The 21,479-nt window shown below is 39.2% G+C and overlaps 1 protein-coding gene across 1 annotated transcript in view; it reads left to right on the forward strand.

Annotated features, from left to right (window-relative positions):
• The window catches only part of PARD3B (par-3 family cell polarity regulator beta), a gene marked incomplete at both ends in the record, with an annotated part of 357,354 nt that overhangs the window by 112,902 nt on the left and 222,973 nt on the right, over positions 1 to 21,479 (forward strand). The window contains one exon of the mRNA XM_080346605.1: positions 4,998 to 5,107. Within this exon, the coding sequence (XP_080202731.1) occupies positions 4,998 to 5,107 (110 nt within the window). The remainder of the gene's footprint in view (positions 1 to 4,997; positions 5,108 to 21,479) is intronic.

The raw sequence follows: 21,479 nt of genomic DNA on the forward strand, positions 1-21,479 counted from the left end.
CCATGAAGTGCAATTTCAGATTTGTGTGTATGTGTATATTGTGCTTACGGAGTTTTGTTTCAACTCTGACTTCAAATTTTGTTGTGATTTACTCACAAGGATCTCTAAAAAAGTATTTTGAGGCACATGCAGGTGAGAAAATTATCTGTTGTCTGTCCATCCAGGCAGGTGTAATTTGGAAGCACACAGCAGACTGATTGTCATTGGTGTGGCCTTTAACAGCTGACAGTTTGTTATACACTGGATGGACAGCTCTTTTCTTATCATAGTCAGCGTTTTTATATACAGGAGCAGAATTTAAAATTATTACTTAAACTGTGTAGATGCTTTATTATAAATCTCTACCTACTTATAGTACTTTGTCCAAGCGTATCTTTTTTTTTCTCCTCTAAGATAGTTCTTCCCTGTTACGTGGAAGAAACAAACCTCATAATACGTTGGTTGTCACTGATGCAGTGCCAACTCACATACTTGCATTTCCTATGTTCCTTGATTTATTGGCTTACCTGAAAGTCATCTGAGAGTGTTTGCACCCAAAGCAATGCTAAAATCAGTTTTTACTACATAATCTGACTGCATTATAGATTGCACAGCCTACCAAAAATGCTCGTGGGTGATAAACTCTGGTTTGGTCCTGTAACAGCAACCTGTAACCTAAATCCCAAAGAATCAAAGGATTTCAGCCTGGAGGTGAATTGTGCTTTCCTGAGCAAAATGAAGGAAGGTCTGGAATAATTGGGGGTTTTGTGTGATAATGATCACCCTGAGCAATACACAGCTGTCTAAATTTAGGCATAGGATTTGATGCCAGAACTCAGAGCTGAGATGCCCTGAAGAGTTCAGGGGGACTCCAAGAGGGACATCTGGAGCCACAGAGTTCCCCGACCACATTTGTATCCTCAACTCCAAACCTTTTGTTACTTATCTGATGTTCCACAAAGTCCTTAAACCCATCACTTCTTGTTAGTCAGCCCCCTCCTTAACCTTACATGATGAGTTGTCCGCCAAAGGGCTGAAGTGAAGTGAAGCAGAGTGCAGTCCTGTTCAGGGTAAGTGTTAATGGCTGGGTATGGCTCTTTGGTGAAGTTTCTATATTAAAAACAAACAAAACCAAATAAACAAACACAACACCAAAACACCCCCCAACAAAACCAAAAATCCTCTACCAAACAAACCCCAAACCAACCGAACAAACAACAAAAAAGCCCCAACCCACACAAAAACACAACCAAACTACAACCCCCCCCACCGCACAAAATAAGAAAATGCAGAGACATTTCTTTTGCCATTGTGTTGGTGCATGTTTTCAGTTTTTAATTGTGCACAAACAACAGAACTTCTCTCTCCTTTTTTTGTTTTTCTCTTTTTCTAATGTAACCAATTTAAATCTAAGTGTGTTTCTACCATATGCTTGTTTCAACCATATTTGCAGTTAAAAAAGATATTGCCAAAACATAAGAGCTCCGGGAAAATACACTGTTAACCATGAATCTGTAGACAGTAATTTTTGAGGGTGGCTCTAGCAAAAGGAAAAGCTTAGTCTACCTGGCTTGAGACTAAAAAATACAGAGTTTACTTCAAGGACTCCAAAGTTTTTTCTCACCGGCTTTGTCAAAGAGTATTTATTGCGAATAAGACTGAGACATCCATGTGTGTTTAGGAGATGCTATGGTACCATAGCAGAAGGTACGCTGTGCATTTTGGAAAGAGGGGAAACACATCCAAAGTATTGTCATCGTGAGAAAAAAAAACCCTAGTTTTAGGCATGTGTTTGAATTGTTGTTGCCTGTAAGTTACTGATGAGTTTAACTAGTTTTTTAAACTGAGTTTAAAATACGAAGTGCTATTCTTGTACGAAACAGTAGTGCTTCTAAATAACATGTTTTTATGATCACCTTGGCATCCTGAAGAGTTTTTCTGTGTCTTATTCAGGGACAAAATGAATTTAGTGTTTGAGCTTACACTGGGTTATTTCAAATGTTAACCACAGTGCAAGACCATGAGTAGAATAGCGTGGAAATAGCACAACAAAAGGAAAGTCATAAGGAAAAAGGCAACATTCTGTTTCATGGCAGAAGCAAGCAGGTGGCAGAATCTCTTAGGTTAACATGTATAATTGTCTATAGTATGTCTGCAATAAATGGCATTGGTGATGGTCTTTCAGTACATTTTCTCCATGCCTAAGAAAGGTGGTGAACAAACTCAAGGTATGTATGTGTAAGGGCTCTGGGTTGAGTGCCACTTCTTCTCAAGCCTTTAATCTCATCTTCCTGCTTGCCATTTGTTTTCCCCATTTAGAGAGGGCGTTTTGGTTCCGTTTTCTTTTGTCTAATAAAAGGTGATTTTCACACTCCAGTGTCTTTGTGGTGTATACGTGTGAAAGAACAAGGGCCACAGGGACTGTTTTGGATAGATTTCAGCTTACTTGGTTCACAGGGATGTCACAATTTGTGATATATGTCAGTACACATATTTTAAAAAATTAAGGAAATAGGCTCAGCTTTTCTTGTCAATAAGAAAATGTTCTATAGGGTCCTAAAACTTAGAACAAATAGGGAGAAGAGAGAAAACATTGTTGACAATGTTTAAAAAGTACAGATGAGTAGAGAAGCATTCTGGACGAGCACCATAAATTTCAGAGCCTCAAGGCAATAAGCAAAAACTTGCAGGAATAAAAGCAAGCAAATAACTGCCCAGCCATCTTCCCAAATTGGAAAGTGGGATTCTCCATAATCCTGCTCCTCCTGCAAACTTTGGTTTCAAAGTTTAGACAGCTGTAAACTGAGAATGGGATAATGTCATTTTGCTCCAGTTTCTCTGGAAACAGAGGCAGGAAGCGACTGAAAGGTGGTTTTCAAAATCGAGGGCAGGGATGGGACGTGGTAAAAACAGCACCTTGCAGCAGTCCAGACAAAATGAGAAAAGGGGCTGGGATGATGACCTTGAAGAGTATGTTTGAATTTTAATTTGGAGTATGGCTCGTTGAGATGTGGAAGCTACAAAAATGTACCAGTGCAAAGGGCTTTCTGGTAGTTTAGCAAGAGCATTTCTCTGTACTGCTCGTTTTTATGTCAAAAGGAGTTGGAGACTGAATCATGCTGAATCATATAAAAGTGTCTCAGCATCTGTTTTCGAATTGTTGGATTGAAGAGAGACTGAAAATTGGATACAGGGCATCCAGAAACACTTTGGTCATACATGGAAAAAAAAATTTTAATGAATCTTACAGGGAATAACTTAAAAATCCAACACTTCTTCGCTTTAGCTTTTATATACCTTCTAACTAATTGTGCTTAGAGGGAAACATTGTCTCTTCAGCACCATGTGAAGAACAGGAATATTTGGGCAAAGAGATGTGGTTCATTTTGACCTACTGACACCTCTGGAAAAATCAAACAAAACTGCTAAATTTGGTGATCAATCCCTTCTTTAGAATCTCCTTGTAAAAACATGTGTAGCTCTTGATATCAAGATGATAATCACTTGGAACAAAAAACAATATTTACCTTTTTATTTTTTAAGCATTCCCTCAATACCAGGACACGAATTTAAGTCTTTTGCTTATTGATTTCCTGCATAAGTGGAGATAGAAAGGATTACGCACATCTAAAGACTGTTGCTCAGCATGGGGAAGGGTAAGAGCATTAGATTCTCCGTGGTTGTTCCTGCATCAGGTGCTGGTATTTATTTCAGCTGTAATTACAAAGTTGTGCTGAGAGCGAATGTGGTACAGTCACCCCAGCTTTGTTAGCATCTCTCTAATGAGGAAACTGTTGCATGTTCAAACTTCTATTATAGATCTAGTAATTATGGCTGCCATCAGTCCCAACCACTATAATTAATATTATAACTGAAAGTTATAATCTTGTTTTCACTTACTTGCAACGTTTGAAAAATTGTTGTCTTAGACCAATGTTCTCATCTCTTTTTTTTGCATATGGATAAATTGTTTTGGAAAGACTTGGGGGAAAAAAACCCCTAATTTTTATTTCATTTTGGATTATGTAAGAAATGCCTTTCTTACATTACTGAAGATATTTTCCCTCTCACCCCACCTAGAAGTTTTGCAGGGAGGTTCTACAGCACCTGTATATTCTGCTCACTGGTCAACTGTTACTAGAAGCTCCTGACTGGTCTTTGGGTTATAGTCCTTATTTAGGCCAGCCCAAAGCATTTTAGATACTAAATGAAGTTAATGTAGGGAGTTATCTATTTATCCTTCAGCTGCCTCTGTACCCAAACCCCTGTGCCTAATCTGTCATTTACATGCCTCAGGTTGAGACAGCACAGTAGCGGTGATGGATTATTGCATTTTATGAGCTTATGGAAATAAAATATATATGACCGTATAGGTATGGTCACGCCATTGTATTCAAAGTCACCTTCGACAGAGGTTAAATGTGGGCTTATCTAATTGGTATGGGAGAGGCACGCAGTTGCTCAGGATGGCTTTTGGATGTTCACCGGGAGAAATAAGGAGCAGTTGAAGATGAGATGGTGAGGTCCCGGGTTGGTGCAAACAGCACGAGAGCTGCTCGTGTGGCGTGAACGGCCGTGTTCTGGTGGAGGTAACTAACCACTACCAGTTGTAGGAACTAACAACAGCAGTCTACTTCTTCCTGTCTTCACAGTCATTCCTTAGATCAAGGGTATGATTTCCCTGTCAGAACTTGATGGTACAAGTGCTCACAGCTATCCGCAACTACTCATTTGTTTTTCCAAGGAGGTGCCTTTTTCTTCTTTTTGTCAGCAGTTTTCACCTGATTTAGCAGCTCATGGTTAAAGTTTGCATCACTGAGCTTAAAATATTCTCATTTCTTTAGCTTAGTAAATACTAAATGACACTGTCTTACCAAGTCTAGTAATTTCCCAGGTGGATATTACCACAGATAAACTTACATTTAAGTGCTGTACATCTGTCTTGGTTAAATCACACAAAGCTTTACCTTGTGTTCTCGTAGCACCGTTGAAGCATTGCTCTTTATTTTATCTCTTAGGCACACCACTCCTGGTACGAAGGAGCAGCGATCCAGCTTTGGGCCCACCTGCGGACTTCCACCCCAGTACTTCCCAGCTCAGCGACCACAGCCTCAAGCATGTTGTGGCAGTAGGTGTCATCTAACTCACCTTTTTCTTAAGGGCAAAAGCTGTTGGTATATAGCAGTTTTATAAGCTATATATGAATTTGGATCTAAAATGAAGTGCATCATACTGATTTTCGGTAAAGGAGAGAATTTCCTCTGGACAAAATGGTAATTTTAGGTGGTACAGTTAGTTAACAGTGTTTCTGGAATATGAACTGAACTTTTAGCAATTGTTCATTTGTTCAATATTGTCCAGTTTACCATTGCTTAGTGGAAAAAAATGTACATCCCCTTTAATATACTTCATTGGTCTCACACCCTTTTTCATTTCTCTCTTTCTTTTTTTGGTGGCATTTGTGTCTTCCTTTGGCACCGTGCTCCTATCCCGTATGATCTTTCTCTCACTTTTCTGTTTTACAACCTGACTCTTTCCTTTTGAGGATGAATTTGTTTTCAACATAGTTATTACTAAATATTAGTACAAAGACACAATTAGTGAGGATGCAGTAACTCTTAATCATCCTGTTATTGCAGGCTGTCTTCAGTCTTCTGAAAGTGATGCTGATTTGGTCATGCTTGGACTATGTGTCGTACTTTGTGATTTTAAGGCTTTGTGTTTGTGTATGGGGAAGGTGTTCCTATATTGCTAATGAAGAGAGAAAATTCTTTAGGATCTCTGAATGACAGCTAAGATGTATAAATATATCAAGCAACAAATGAACAAACACTGGCTTACATGATGATGCAGTTGCACCTGCTTTCCTTTGCTTGTGAAGTTTATGCCTTTTCCCCTTCAGCTTTGCTGCACAGTGGTGCAGTTCACTGCCTGTCCCCAGTTGTATAAACCAATCTATCACTGTTTTGCTTCAAAACAAACAAACAAAACCCACTCAGAAGCCCCAGCCGTTTAGTTTGGCTTGAGCGGGACGTTTGAGCCTAGATCACAACTAGACTATAGCAAGATTCACAATGTGGCACAATAGGGAGCAAGAAGAAAGAACTGGGGCTCAGCAACACATGCTGGAGATGGGAACATTTTCAGCTGAAGATGTTGTATTTCAGACTATACTTCCAGCTAATTTCACCCAATTGAGGTAAGTAAATAGAAAGATGACTTGCATATGAACAATCTTTTATGGGTCTCAGTCATATCTCTCTAATCCTGAAGGCCAACACTCTTGGCTGTTAATTGTTTCTCTTTGCATGGCCAGATGTGTGTGCATCTAAATATGTGGTGTGTATCTTATTTTGTAATGTCTTGTGTTATTTGCTAAGCGGTGCAATTTTAAAAGCGCTAGTGAACCTCCAAGTGCATTATGGTGTTACAGAGGCTGAACTTTGTCTAAGTCCTGTGTCATTTGTCAGACCTGTTTGAGCTGAGAGGTTTTTCTTGATGCTTGCTGCAAGCGCTTGTATGTTAATGAAATACTGACTTAGTCTGATAAGTGAAAACACAAAGAATTCTTGGTTAACAGTGCGGATCTTACCCTCTAGGCAAAGCTGATAAATGTGTAAAGTGAGTAAGTCAGTATACAGTGCTAACCTCTAGTATTTTATAGCCATGAAAACTGGAAAAAAAAAAGTGGAAAAATCATTGAAATTTGTTGCATGTTTTGAATGCTTTATTTTTGACCATCAAGGAGAGAAATATAGGTGGTGGTGGTGGTTGTTGTTCTTTAATATAATGTTGGTAGTGACAAGGGCATTTTATGTCATCATATGAGGACTGCAGTTATATTTGGAGGCTAAACCTCACCATGCCTCACTGGCTTGCATCAGTACACATAAATCCTCTAGGCCTAGAGGAGTTCTCTATGTCAGAAATACAGAGCATCCCTCTGTCAGCTCTAGGGATAATAGTCAAAGCTGGGCAGATAACAGCAGTGGAGAAGGTTCTCAAAGTTTTTTAAGATGTCCTGTGAGTGAGGGGAAAAAGGCCCAGAAGGTTGAAAGTTGTTATTGTTAAAGTGAAAATCTGTTAGAGCAAAATGCATTACACCAGCTCTTATTTCTGCAACAGTACCATTTCTAAACCTCATCGTCAATCACACTGAAATATGCTTTGGCATAATGTTTTGGGAAGCATAGAAAGCTTAAATAACAGGTAAAATTATGTACAGAGTGTTTTAAAACACGGGGAAGAATCGATACCTGACAAATGAGAAAACATGGCACAAACAACTGAATGCTGCGTTTTGAATATAGCTGTGCTCTTTCATGCAAGTGTTAAAGCAGTAAAGAGAGAATTCATTTGTTCTCTATATTGCTGCTGAAAGTTTACATTTAATACTGCATTTTCTTTGCCACAAACACGTATTTTTTTCACATTGAACTGCGTCCTCGCAGTCGAATGCCAGTTAGAAATAAAAGGGCTTTTGGTAGATGAAACAATTGCCAGTGCATGTAGTAGTAATTAGGTATCTGTATTTATGCCACAATTATCTTAGTAACCATTTTGTAATTGAATTTGACTTCCATAATTAGCTTAATTGTTTTGGCACTTCTGGCATTTTGCTGTTTGGCACGTGTAGAACTGGTGGTTTGATTCTACGTAGAAATACTTGTAATTACACTGTATGCTGTGTTGTACGCCGTGTACTGATATACCAGTAGTTGATCAGATTTTTGTGATATGATTACTATATGGAACTCTGAAGATAGCAGTGATTTCTCGCTAGGAGAGTGCAGGACAGATGTTTGATAAGTAATGCATAAAATAAAACAGCAAACACGCAATAAGTTTATATAAGAAAATTACTATCTAGTTCAGGTGAGCTGGATGAACCTGGTGAAGCATTTGAGCCATTCATAGTATTTATAGAATCTAAGCAGAGCATACATTGTTTTTTAGATGTCCAATTCATTCAAAAGAAGATTATTTTTTTCACGCCATATGATGATTTCCAAAATTACAAAATCTTTTTTGACTGACCAGGTAGTTTGAGAAAGAATAACTCAAATTCTTCATGTTTTCTCTAACACTTATTTTGTCTTAGCTGTTGTTTTAGCCCCAATTAACAAAATACTTCTAGATCAATCAAAAACTGATAGTGAAGTCCAGCATCTGTTCTCTCAGAGTGGAAGTCATTTAACAGATGGCACAGAATTTGAGTTTCTTTTTTCATCCAAACCTCTCCTTCCTTATTGTGATAGCTGCCACTGAAGAATGTAGAGACTCTAATCGGGGAAAAACAGGGCTATCAAACCTCTGAATTTGTTATTGAAGAAAAAGTATTTGTTAGTGAATTGGTTAATTTATGAAGGCAACTGTTAAGCTCTTCTATGCAATGGCAATAGGCAAGTGCTGGTCCAGCTGGTTTTTGGCTGGGTTGTTAACTTGTCGATTCTTATGGGGATACTATGTTCTGCGTGACTTTCTGTTCTTTTATAGTTGCGTGTTTCCTCGATAAATACTTAAGTAAGCTTGGAGTTAATCAATGGGAATGGCTGATTAAATTGCATTTATCCATATTTAAAGATACAATGAGATGCGGGATCAATTGAAGAGCTGCTCCAGTGGCTCAGTGCAGTTTTTACCTAGAAGTGACTTGAAATTGGCTGTATTTTATGCAGTGTGGACATATAATTTGCAATTTTGGATGAGGTTCATATATAATCAGAACACTTTTATGTTTCAAGACCTCGTTAAAAAGGGTCAAAACCTCCTCTGGTTCTTCTGGCCATTAATTGTGTTTGTAATGTATTAGCCTTCCTGATTAAGTGTCTGCAGATTAGCATAATATGAGCATGTATGAGGATGCAGCTCCATGATTTGTTGCTTTTACATGCTATTTTGTGTATATACGTAAACATAAAGGTATGCTACAATCGGAGCTTGGCTTTGAGATAAAGATACCAGTAGTGCTTTGAAAGTGTGTGGGTATTTTATGATAGAAATATTACTTCATCTAATGAGGCTTTTTAAAAGAAGAGCAAGGCAGACAAGGTCTTTTGTGGCCCAGCGATGGAATAATGCTGTAGTGTCTGTTATGTGGGTTGATGTGGTGGGTTTCTGCTAAGGTTCGAGCTAATAGACTGTGCTACCACAAGAGTTGTATTGTCTGTCTGATTTTAGAAGGGAAAACTTTTATCCAGTGCATTTACTCACCCTGATTAGGTCAGGTAGTTTTAATCTCTGGTCCCTTTGTGTGTATTGGAATTTCAATTTGAAATTCTCCCATAGTTGATGTGATTCCAGGAGGTGGGCAATGAGAAGGAAACCAGAGAGTGGGAGCAATGCAGTAATCCTTCAGTGCTGGCAGTATGGTGCACTTGTAATGCTTTACACCCAGTGCTTATTAATCTATAATAATTAGACAACAAATAAAGTAGAGATGGAAACACACCTTACTTATTACAGTGCGTGTTGTGGGATGGAGGCAGGACCGCGTCCCTTAGGTGGTGTCATCTCAGGCTGTCATTCAGAATAGCAAGGTTTTTAAATTCTGGCATGCATTTACTTGTTTCTGGTAAAAGTTTTCCTATTAATAATTTAACTCCCGCTCTTGAAATACAGCGGTGTGGAACTGCACAGAAGAACTTGGGAGATTTAAAAGAATTTTCTGTCATTCCGCCGGGGAGTTCCAAACAGTTTTTTAAAAGGGAATCCTGATGTGGGTGAATCAGTTTTTAAAGCAACTACTGCGCGTCTGTTTACGCTGTGGAACATATATAGAACACTCCTAATCAGCACGGGAGCTTGTCAGTGTGTTGCTTTTGATGTCTGATTAGATGATCATAGGGACATCTGCAGCGAGTTAGTTCTGAAGTGGCTGGTGCGCGGCGCTGCAGGAACCAGAGCTGTGTGGCACTCTTACACCGTCACAAACCTTCGAGAAATCCAGCTCTGCGCTACCTGAGGGCTGTCAAATTAACAAAAAGCATTCCTTCTCCGTTCTTTCTGTTGTTTTTCAACCCTCCACTGCTTTATTCCCTGCCCCCTTCCTTATACTGTGGCATTCTGCATCAAAAAGAAATTATATTGTAGGGGAAAACCTAAGAAATATTTGTAATACTTGAGAATACTGAATCGATCATCAGAAAAAGAACAGAAGTGCCCTGTGGTAATTTCCTCTTTCGAAGGTTCAGAGAGGTGCGTGTTTGTGGGATTAAAGTTGTCTTTATGTTCTGCGCACAACCTGCATTTCAGAAACCTGTATTGTTTTACCCGTATTGGTTGAGGTGAGCTGTGGGTGTGATTTACCTGTGTTTATTTGAGAAGGATAAGCAGACTTTCTGTGATTAATTTTAATAAGAACTAATAATGAACTTCCTGTGATGCTGATATATAAATCGTCAGTACAAATGGTACAATCAGTAAAATAAGTTATTCATTGTTAATGTGTTGCTTTCTAAAGGCTGTTTCCAGTGAGAGGAGTGAAGGCTTCTTACTTGGCTATTAATGAAAGTACCTGTTACGAAAACCATCAGAGTCCTCCATCGTTCTGGAACTTATGTTAGTAGGGGCCTGGGTTTTGTTTCCTTTTTAAAATCAAGTTTTGGCTCTGTCTGTCATTTTGAAGATACCCGATCATTTAATAAACCTTCCTCCTTTGTCCTCTGCCTTGTGTAGTCAGGTCGATGTGACTGGAGGTGATGGAAGATGGCTGAGAGCCTTTCTTATTCCCATGTGGCCTATCTTATAAAGAATGTGGAAAAATTATAGGGTGCAAATGAGAACTGCTGACAATAAAAAGGAGTCACGCTTTCAATGCTGTTGACACATATTCGTTTCTGTAGCTGCATCTTTGGGGTCCTACAAAATACTGTCATTCCATCTGGAGCAGCTTTTAGCAGGCAGCTTACGCAACGGGCTCGTGCTGCTGAAATTGGAATGATATATTAGCAAGTTACTTGTATGTCTGACAGTCAAATTAAAAGTGGAAAATGACAGTCAACATGGCTCATGCATATCGTTTACTGTCAAGATCTAGAAACATTTAGCTAAAATAAAATAGGTTCTCAGTCAGTGTCTTACTAAAGTGCCTACTACTAAATAAATAACATTTTCCATGATCATAGCAATCCAGTGGATAACTGGGAATCGTGGCAGAGATCTTTGATACCTACTTAGACCCAAATGTTGCTGTGATATTAGGAAAAAAATGTAATTTGGGGTTTTTAATACACCCTCTTGCACTGCACTGGTGTGCGAGACTCTGCTCGTGTTCTGGTTAATGCTTCTCTGTCTCTGACAGTGAGATGGGTGGCTTTGTTTCTCTTTCAGGATTGATAGTTATTCGCACTCAAAGGAGGTGCAAATATATATATATATATATATATATATATATATATATATATATATTCCTTTATTTTTCCTTTATTTTTTTCTTTTTTTCTTCCTTTGCCTCCTTCCTTTGCCTCCTTTTAAAGGAGAGACCTCTTGGACACTAAATTACCCATCCCATTGGGGAGACTGTATCTGGGGATTTGTTATTGTCCTGTGTAGTTGATGTCTTAGCTAATCTGCATTTACAGGTTTTCAAGTTGTGGTAATAACATAGTGCTCTTTGAAACGTGCACATTTGTGTGGTGGTGTTGGTGGCTTTGGGTTTTTTATTATGGCAGCAGGTCCTGATTTATACTCCATACATATCAAGCAGTTTCTTACAATGACAACTGGAATGAAGGGAGGAATATTTTAGTGCTTCTGTGTCCTGTGTGCTTTTGGTGTTGCGGGTGTTTGACCTGTTGGGGTTGGGAATAATAGACTGAGACCACTGTGAATATAGACTAAAATGGTAAGGGTGATCCTGTGAGATTCAGGAGTTTGAATGAACATCTCAGCTTTCATTTTTATCCGTAATTGCAATGGTTTCTTCTGGCCTGCAAGTCTAATACAACCTCTTGTCATAACCTGGACAGTAGAACTCTTTTGAAATAAATTTAAATAAATAAAACCTAATAAATAAACAATTTAGTAAATAAATAAACCTTCTGTTAAAAAAGAAGTGACTAGATTCTAGAATAATGGAGTGGATGCAAGAGCAAGGTGTTGTCACTATTCCTCTGTACTGTGAGGGACAATAATTACTTGTTTGTGATAATTACCAGACATTCCGGTCCTGAACAGCCCGAGATGAACATACCTGTGGTCTGATCTGGCACAATTTTCTGATGACTTATTTCAGATCCTAAAGAAGCCTATTTGCCAATTCAAAGTTTTACACATCCCAAGCAGCATCATAAAAAAGAGAATCCGTAAGATTTTTTTCTTGACAATCAAGTTTAGTAGTGGCTTGTGCTTTAAAATACCCTCATGTCACTCTAAGGAATATGATGAAGTCTCCTCAAATGTGGAGTTCACTTCCACACCTCCCTTTCTTTCATAATCTGCCTAAATCTTTCTGTCCTTCGAGCAGCAGAAAGAGAATCAAACAGAAATCCATTGTTTTGGGGTAACGGAAGTTCTGCAAGGAGCACTACTGAGCAAGGGCCAGTGATTCTTCATCATCTCATCTTTTGACACTTTCCATAGAAGCCCAAATGAATTCTATTTCTGATGCAGAAGAGGCAAATTCCATGGTGGATTTTATAAAACACTTCTGTGAGAAGCTGCAAGCGTGTTAAAAGGAGGAGAGGCCAGGGAACAAAAAAGCTCCACAGATTAAATGGATTTTAAGTCACAAAGAAGAAAAAAATCTATTTATCAGCAGGAAGAAAGATATATATTCCCCCTTCAATTTGGTTTCAAAAGGCATAGCCAAAGTATGGATGTTTCATCTTAAAAATAAACACATGAATACTGTGAAATGCTGCAGTTCTTAGTGAAAAATATGTTTGGCTTTCAGAAGTTCCTGTACTGATATTCTTTTTAGCCAAAGAATTAGTGTCTTGGTGCAAATTCTGCGGCACAGAGATCAGCTGCCAAACCAGTGTGGTTAAAGTACGCTAAACTCATCAATGCACCCACATCTCCTTCATGCGTGGTACGTGCTGCAGTGGGTGCTCTCAGATTTCCATTTGACAAGAGTGAGCTGGGTGATGTTGTATATTGGAGAGAAGAATATTCTACAGAAGATATCCTGAAAATGTTGGTCACTGAAGTGATCTGCTGTAAGGTGTTAAGAACAGCTAAAATCCCAAAGTTGCTCCTTGTGGAAAAAGTGCAAGTCTATATTAGGCTCACATTACAAGTCCTACTCGAGTTCCTACCAGGGGGGCTTGAGGGAATAGAGAGAGTCAGAATGGGCTAGAAAATGTTTATACAATATTTTTATTATTCAGAAATTACTCTGTATATTTGTAACCAGCAGAATTAACTCTTGGGGTGAAAGAAGTCTGTTCTGCTTCAGTCTTCCGGCTGTTTCTTGTTGTTAAGCATGAGAAAACATTCCATCCTGGCATGTGGAGACAATAAGGGAAATTGTCTGGATGACTTTTCATAGATAGATCCAAACGTTGCCAGCCAGGATGCTCACAGATGGATACTGTGTTATGGTCAAATTGATAGTGTAGTTAATACACAAAAGAGAATCTCCAGTGTGTTTTTCTCTTTAAAGCCCCATAGAACATAGCAAGAAATTGTCAACAGCAGAACTACTTTTATGTTAGGGATTATTACCATGTTAATGACAAAGCCATCCCTGGGTTTACAAAACACTGAACCAAATGATCGCTTAATGCCCGGCTGTGATTTTTCTGCCTTTTTACCTTTCAATGTCTAGTTTGTGTGTAGTTGTCGCTTTCAAATGGCTGTTTTGACAGGCACATTGATGATGCTATTGTGTTAATGTCATCAATCATACAAACACTGATATTACCAGGTAAAGTTAGTTCATTAGAACCAGATGCATGCAGTCGTAAATAAAAGTAATTTTTTTAAAGTATGGCACTATGCCAGCGGATTATAACACTGTTGGGAAATTAATCTGCTACCAATTATGTATTTATAATACTATGCAAGTGTATAAAACATCAAATTATTGATGTTAGTTCTCTTAAAATTACTTTTATATAGTGTCTGATGCTGGTTACCTATTAAGCATAGGTCTAACATGCAGATTATAGGTTTGTAGTGATTTATTTTTTTATTAAAATGGTACAGTATTTAGAAGTCATTACATATTATTATATGCTCATATGGTGATGGTGATGACTACCACAGAAATACTTCTTTTTTATCTAATTAGTAAGATTACTTCAGGTCTTTCTGTTCCACTGCTGCTAGTATTTCATTCTGTAACAACGAAATATGCATGTTTATGGCTATTTGGCAATTCTGTTTAGTTTGCACTGAAAAAATCAAATGAGAAAACACTCTTTGATATGTGCAATTTATAACTTGCTTATTTTGCCTTTAAAGTAGTTGAAAGAATCAATCTAGGCTTTTGATAAATGTGTATTAAGTAAAATGGTACAAATAAAAGGTGGAAAGCGAGTTTACAGCTTCACCATCTCTTAAAGGAGGAAATAAAAAAACCCAACAAACAAGAACCAAACAAACACCACACACAAGCCCCCCAAAAAAATAACCAAAACCCAACCAACCAACCAACAAACCCCAAACCAAAACCACAACCAACCAACCAACCTTTTTTTTCTTTAAGCAGAAGATAGAAAAATGTCTCTGCTTTGAGCCTACCAGAAGCTCTTTTTAGCAGGAAAGCAATATAAAATAATGCTATCCACTTATTGGCATATATAGCATTGATGTTCATGTGGCGACTTTTGCTGTCAATGTATTTGAAGAGAATTGAGATTGTGCCTCTGATCCATTGCTGTGAAAACAACAGAACTAGAGAAATTGCAGTTCACAGGTAATGTCTGAGAATGCAGCTCACTGGAGAGTCAAAATTATTTTCCAGCAACACTGGAATTTGAGAAAGGCTCAGCTAACTCAGCACCTACACTGATTTTTACTGATCCTGTTGGGATCAGAGTCTTAACCCTCTCCAACCTCCCTCTTAAGTAGGACCACATTTAGTAACGCGCTTGTGCTCTGCCGCGGGATTTGGCCTTTTTGGAGCTGGGGAATTTTGCCTTCCTTTTGGATTTAGATTTGACTGGGGAACAGGAGGCACCTGTTGAGAAAACGAGATCGTGTCAAGAGCGCTCAGCCTCTAATCGAATATATTTTTCTTTCTGCAGCTAGCACTTCTTGGTTCATTATAGCCCGCTCTCATAAGTCGTCATTTCTGTCTCAAGGCCATCGTGCTTTCCAGTGTAAAGCAGATTGATGCTGGCACGGTTTTTCTATTTTAATTTTGCGAAGTTGTCACACTGAAACGGTGCCTCATGTTGGAAGGGCTTTGAAGTGAGGAGATAAACAAAGAGCTAAAATAAAATTAAAAAGGAGCACGAAAAACATTTCATCTTTGTCTTTTTCCAAAAGAAGCTGAATGGTTGTAGCACCCTTGTGCCGCTGCGGTCAGGCTGCAAACGTTAGCTGATCAATCTAAATTGAGTTAGTGTATATGCAGTAAGCAGAAACAGGTGAAAATTGGGTTATGTGTGCCTAGCTCTTTCTATTTGCTATGAACAGTGAGATATAAACTAGTTTTTTTAGACGTGATTAGTTTTGTTTATTTTCAGAGAGGGGCAGAGGCAGAACATGTGCTATATCTACCGGAGTTATTAAACCAAGAAAATATATACTGAGTTGTGACATTTGCAGATAAAGGTGGAAAGCCCTGCCATAAATAAATCTGTAATGAATCCAAGAGGAAAACCAGCAGCAATCCATGGTTTTATCTCTATGAAAAACAAAAAACTCAAGAATTTTCTGTCCTTTCACTAACAAAAAAAAGGCGACGTCGTTGCCTCTGCCAGTTGCAGAAATGCCAGCCAATTTATAATCTGAAGTGTGGTTTATGACTTCACTTTTTTTTGGTTTGTGGACTCCTAGAATTTTTCAGGTGAACACAGTTGGATCTTGACAGTTCCTTGAAATGAAGCTCTAATATTAGTCAAGGAATTTAGAGGTCTCTTGACCACAGATTGAAGCCGTTGTCTGCAGCAATAAAATACAAAATACCAGTGGCAAATAGGCTCTTACTGCTACAATTCTTGGGTGCATAGTTACTATTAATCTTTGATTTAAAGGCGAATGACAAATCTTTGTCCCTAGACCAGCTTTGAAAACATGTAATGTATAACAGCTTTTACACCCCTGTAGAAGCCTTTTATACATGTTTATGCACCTCCTTACTGGTGAGACACAAAAACTGCACAAAAGAGCACCGTTTCTCCAAGCGGCAGTTTGAACAGGTCCATGAGCAGTAGTCTTAATGTATGGATATTGTAAAATGTCTATACCTGCTCAGCCTGGATGCTAAAGAATCAAAGGATCCTCTTACTAGAGACAGCCACTGTTTTCCCTGACACAGATTCTCTGTCATGCGTATTTAGCAGAGAATTATTTTTAAAAATGGAATTTAATTAGTTTACAAAACATTAACAGCTTCTAGCCTCTCTGCAAGCTAATTGAGAACCTGATAAAAATAATCTGCAGAGCCCTGAAGCCCAATGGACGGAGCTGCTGGTGGCCTTGGCTTTTTCCTTAGAGGAGGGCTTGGTTGGGAAGAGCATTTTGCCCTGAAGTTTTCTGTCATTTAGCACCATTGCTCATCAAATGTGCGTGTTCTGCCATCAAGAGGGTTACAAGGAAGAATGAAAGATACTCTGAAGAGTTCAGGTTCTTTCCATCACACCGAACTTCAAGGTCTGCTACCGCTTCTGTGTTGTATCTCACTTCAAAGGTATCTGCCCTTTGGCTTTTGAGCTGAGCTGTTATTGTTGGGGCCTCTCTGGGTTACCTGAGGTTATCAGATGTCCAGATAGCCAGAACAACAGAAATAATATTTGCTTTCATATGGTAAACAGTTCCTGTTTGATTGTTACAAAGAAGTGAGGCAGCACAGGCTTGAGGAAAAAAAAACACAACCAAACAAAACGAAACAAAAACCTGTTCAAACATTATTTCAGTTTGCATTCAGCTGGCTGGGTCCTTGCATTTGTGGCTTCGGACTTGTTGGTTGGTGCTTGTAGGTGTTGGGATTTGATAAAGCAATGGAGACTCTTGCACAAAGGAAACAAACACAGTTTCAGTCGAGATCAACTGTGGTTACCCCTGCACAGTTCTGCTTCGGTTCCCATTTAAGTTCCAGTAAAGGTTCGCTAACTAAACTTGTTGCTATTGACATTTATAAACATTTAAACAGGAAAGGGTCGTTTGCTGGGAGGGGATTTAGCAGATAGAAAGCCTCATCTCTATTCCCTGTAGAACCTGGCCTCCTTTTGTGCTTGCAACACTCTTCTGTGGGCAGTTCCCACTTGAGGGAAACAAACTGTTTGGACTGGTTTTTAAGCTGGAGTTCAGATCCCCAGACCTCTGTATTTATTGGTATTTGTGCTCTCCAGGCCTGACTGCTCATCACTGCTGTACTGGAGTCAATGTGTGTTGGGGAAGCCCTGAGTAGCTTAAAATGCACGTCGATATAACCACACAGATCAGTGTGATCATGTTATTGCACCGTTTTGTTTCATGCATCCAGTACCTCCTATTAAAATATTAAGCCACATTCACCGGGCTTTGGTTTTTGCTGAAATTTAAAGCCCTGCATGACACGCCAGAGGCTGTGCCACCATCCAGCGAGACCTGGACAGGCTGGAGAGTTGGGCAGGGAAAAATTTAATGAAATATAACAAGTGCAAGTGTAGAGTCTGTCATCTGGGCAGGAACAACCCCAGGTTCCAGTATAAGTTGGGGAATGACCTATTAGAGAGCAGCGTAGGGGAAAGGGACCTGGGGGTCCTGGGGACAGCAGGGTGACCATGAGCCAGCACTGGGCCCTTGTGGCCAGGAAGCCAGTGGTACCTGGGGTGGGTTAGAAGGGCGTGGTCAGTAGGTCAGAGAGATTCTCCTGCCCCTCTACTCTGCCCTGGGGAGACCACATCTGGAATATTGTGTCCAGTTGTGGCCCCTCAGTTCCAGCAGGACAGGGAACTGCTGGAGAGAGTCCAGCACAGGGCAACAAAGATGCTGAAGGGAGTGGAGCATCTCCCGTGTGAGGAAAGGCTGAGGGAGCTGGGGCTCTGGAGCTGGAGAAGGGGAGACTGAGGGGTGACCTCATTAATGTTTACAGATATATAACGGGTGAGTGTCAGAAGGATGGAGCCAGGCTCTTGGTGACAACCAACAGTAGGTCAAGGGGTAATGGGTTCAAACTGGAACACAGGAGGTTCCACTTAAGTCTGAGAAGAAACTTCTTCCTGGTGAGGGTGGCAGAGCCTGGCCCAGGCTGCCCAGGGAGGCTGTGGAGTCTCCTTCTGTGCAGACATTCCAACCCACCTGGACACCTTCCTGTGTAACCTCATCTGGGTGTTCCTGCTCCGGCAGGAGGATTGGGCTGGATGAGCTTTCGAGGTCCCTTCCAACCCCTGACAGTCTGTGATTCTGTGATTATGCACAGATACTTGGAAAAATGGCATTACCTCCATGATCTTCTTTTCTCATGGGAGATGCTTTATCTGGGGTGTATCACTCATACCTGCAGGATGTCATGTGTTTCAGGGTCCTAGACATGTAGGCTTATTCGCAGAAGAAAGCAGTGAATGTTTCCTTTGGTTGCTTTTGAGTTTGGTAATGCTCACCTCTGAATGAGTCGCCTTTCTTTAGGAAGCCTACCTTGTTCTTTCCTGCACAAAGTTACCCATTGAAGCTATTTCCACCTTTTTTTATCTTAGAAGAATCACTAACATCTTTACGTCTGAGTACCTAGAACTGCATTATAGTGATCTGGAGCCATTAAATACACTTAGTCATGCTCAATATAAGAAAGATGCAAGCAAAGTCTAGCAGCTTGCAGTGCTTTGGGGTTTTATAAAGTCGGCAAAAAAAGCCTTGCTTTTCTATGTGGTAGCATAAGAAACTTTACAAAATATTTTATGAATTTGCTTTTGTAAATAATAAATTCAGCAAAGTTGGTGTAGGTAATCTTGTCATCTTAGAGGCAGACAAAAAAATAAACTAAAAATAATGACCCACCTTGTTCCCCCCAACATGCTGCCGGTGTTCCATCATTCCTGCTTGTGGAGTATTTCTAATTATAAATCAGACCTGGATAATTCATGGTGGGTTTATTTATAAGTAATAATACTTGAAATATTTAACTGGTAAATAAAACTGCACTGTGCTTTGTATCTGAGCATATTATACTGAAGTCTTAAAACCTAAATAATTCACATACATAAAAACTTAAACTTACTGTTAAGGTCGCTCAGATTTCTTAAAATCAAGGAAGTTGTAAGTTAAGGAAATACTTGCCATGCCTGTCTTTACTCAGATATACTGAACCTTGCCACTCCTTTGTGCCTTTGTCACCTTCTTCGCTTTCTGTCACAAGCACAGTCTTAAGTGACCTCAGCCCTCCCAGGTAGTAGCTTTAAAATAGGGCAGAATTGTTAAAAATAAATCTGAAGAAGGGTGATTTGCAGTTTGGGAAGCATTAAGTGCAGGAGAGATTTATTCTATTCGAGAAGTCAGGGGAGAGGTCTGGATGGTCTTGTCACTTGCACAAAGAATTTTTTTTTAATAGACTACTCGTGTTTTATGTATAAAACAGATCTCTTAGCCACATCATTTCCAAGAGCATCATCACTGTGTTGCCTCTGGGTCGGCTCATGAAACAGCTTTTCATTACAGTTTGCTTCACCTTCTTCTATTTTGCGTTATTATCCAAAACAAACTGACTCAGGTAATGGAGCAAACAGCTCAGTCTGAGGCAGTTATGGACTATGATGCTAATTAGATACTTTCATTTAGTGAACCATAATAAAATGGCAGTCTTGGACATAGCGGTGCAGCTGAAACTACAGGTTTGTAAAACAAAGCTTTCAGTTGTCCAGTCTTGCTGAACATGATTGAGTATCCTCTGAATACAAAGAGTGTAAATTTGGAGTTTCTTGGCCTGAAAAGAAGAAGGAAAACATTGCCTTTTATATCTACTCAAAATGTTTTTAGATATCTTTAGAACGGAATAGAATACTGAGATAAAAGCGCCGTATCTGCAACCATGAGCAGCATCCTTGTGTCTCGCTGGGTTAATTATTGTGAAGAGTAGTTTGTAACCTGGAGTGCTCCGGTGTGATTTGCTTTGCTTCAGACCTGGCTGTGAAAGGAGCAGTGGTTAGGTATGGAATTGACACATACTAAATGCAGTTTGCGATTTGATTTGCTTTGCTTTTTGGTGCTATGCTTTTGGCATCTGAGTTCTGAAGGACTGGAAACAGGGGAGCTGTTTTGTCCCAGCGTGGAGGTTTTCTATGTATCAGAAACCAGGTTGAGCATCTTCTGTGCTTAGGAGATGATGGAGCTCCGTAAAGCCAGGCAAGGAGATAGGTTAGCTCTTTCCCTCCCCTTTGTGGCAAACGTACTAAACATGTCTCTAGGATATTTTGTTTCTAGGAAATAATTTCTATAAGAGAGAATGCTTATTTAAAAATGAGAATAAACAAAAAAATGGGGAATTTCTACTGGGAGACCATTTATTACCAGCGCTTCTCTTGGCACACTTTTCTCCTGTTTTTCTCCAAGGCAAAGAAACAGGTGTTGGATTGAAACAGGCATGTTTGTCCAGGGACACATGCAAGAAATAAGAGAATTGATAACTCATGCTGTTTTCTGTCTTTTGGAGAATTACTCGTTCGTTTGTGTCACCCTGTTGTGCTCACCTAAGCGACAGCAATGTGTTCTCTGACCTTTGTTCTTGGAATTAAAGACACTGCTGTTAGTTCACAACTGTAGTGCAATTAAGTCCACCTGCAGCCTTAAAGAAGCAATTTCTGTCAATAAACATGACTTTATAGTGTGAAAATGAAGTTAGGCCATGTCATTTCCTTTGCTTACTTTCTTTAAATGGTAAAAGAAATCATGGTTGTGACGAGAGGTATAACAGCAAAAGATTGTCTCCTTCATAATCTGATCTGTAGGTAAAGCTGTGCTTGGTATAATATCCTGAGCTTAACTCATCTATATGGCTTTATTATTGCTGTTCTGTTTTATTCCCAATGAATATGCTGATACATCCTTAAGATATTTTGCTCACCCCACTTTCTACCATGTGATAAATCCTGTTTTCTTCCACTGCCATTTTTAGTACCATCAAATTATTTACAAACCAGTGCTGTTATTTCAAGATGTAGTTAATAATTAACAGGAAACCAAATCATTTTATGAAAGGTTATTTTCTGATGACTTTTACAAATCCTAGGAGAGGTTGAAAATACCATTATGATTCATAAGGATTTGTTGGAAATAACAATATACTCTCAGGTGATCCGTCTCTAGTTTAAATTGCCTGCTAGGTTTAAGATAAGCCAGTGATAGTCATGTCTTGGCTCACAGGAGTCAACTCAGATTTATTAATAATATCCACTCATATATTCAGGGTATCA

This window comes from Nesoenas mayeri (genome assembly GCF_963082525.1).
Source record: "Nesoenas mayeri genome assembly, chromosome: 6".
NCBI lineage: Eukaryota > Metazoa > Chordata > Aves > Columbiformes > Columbidae > Nesoenas > Nesoenas mayeri.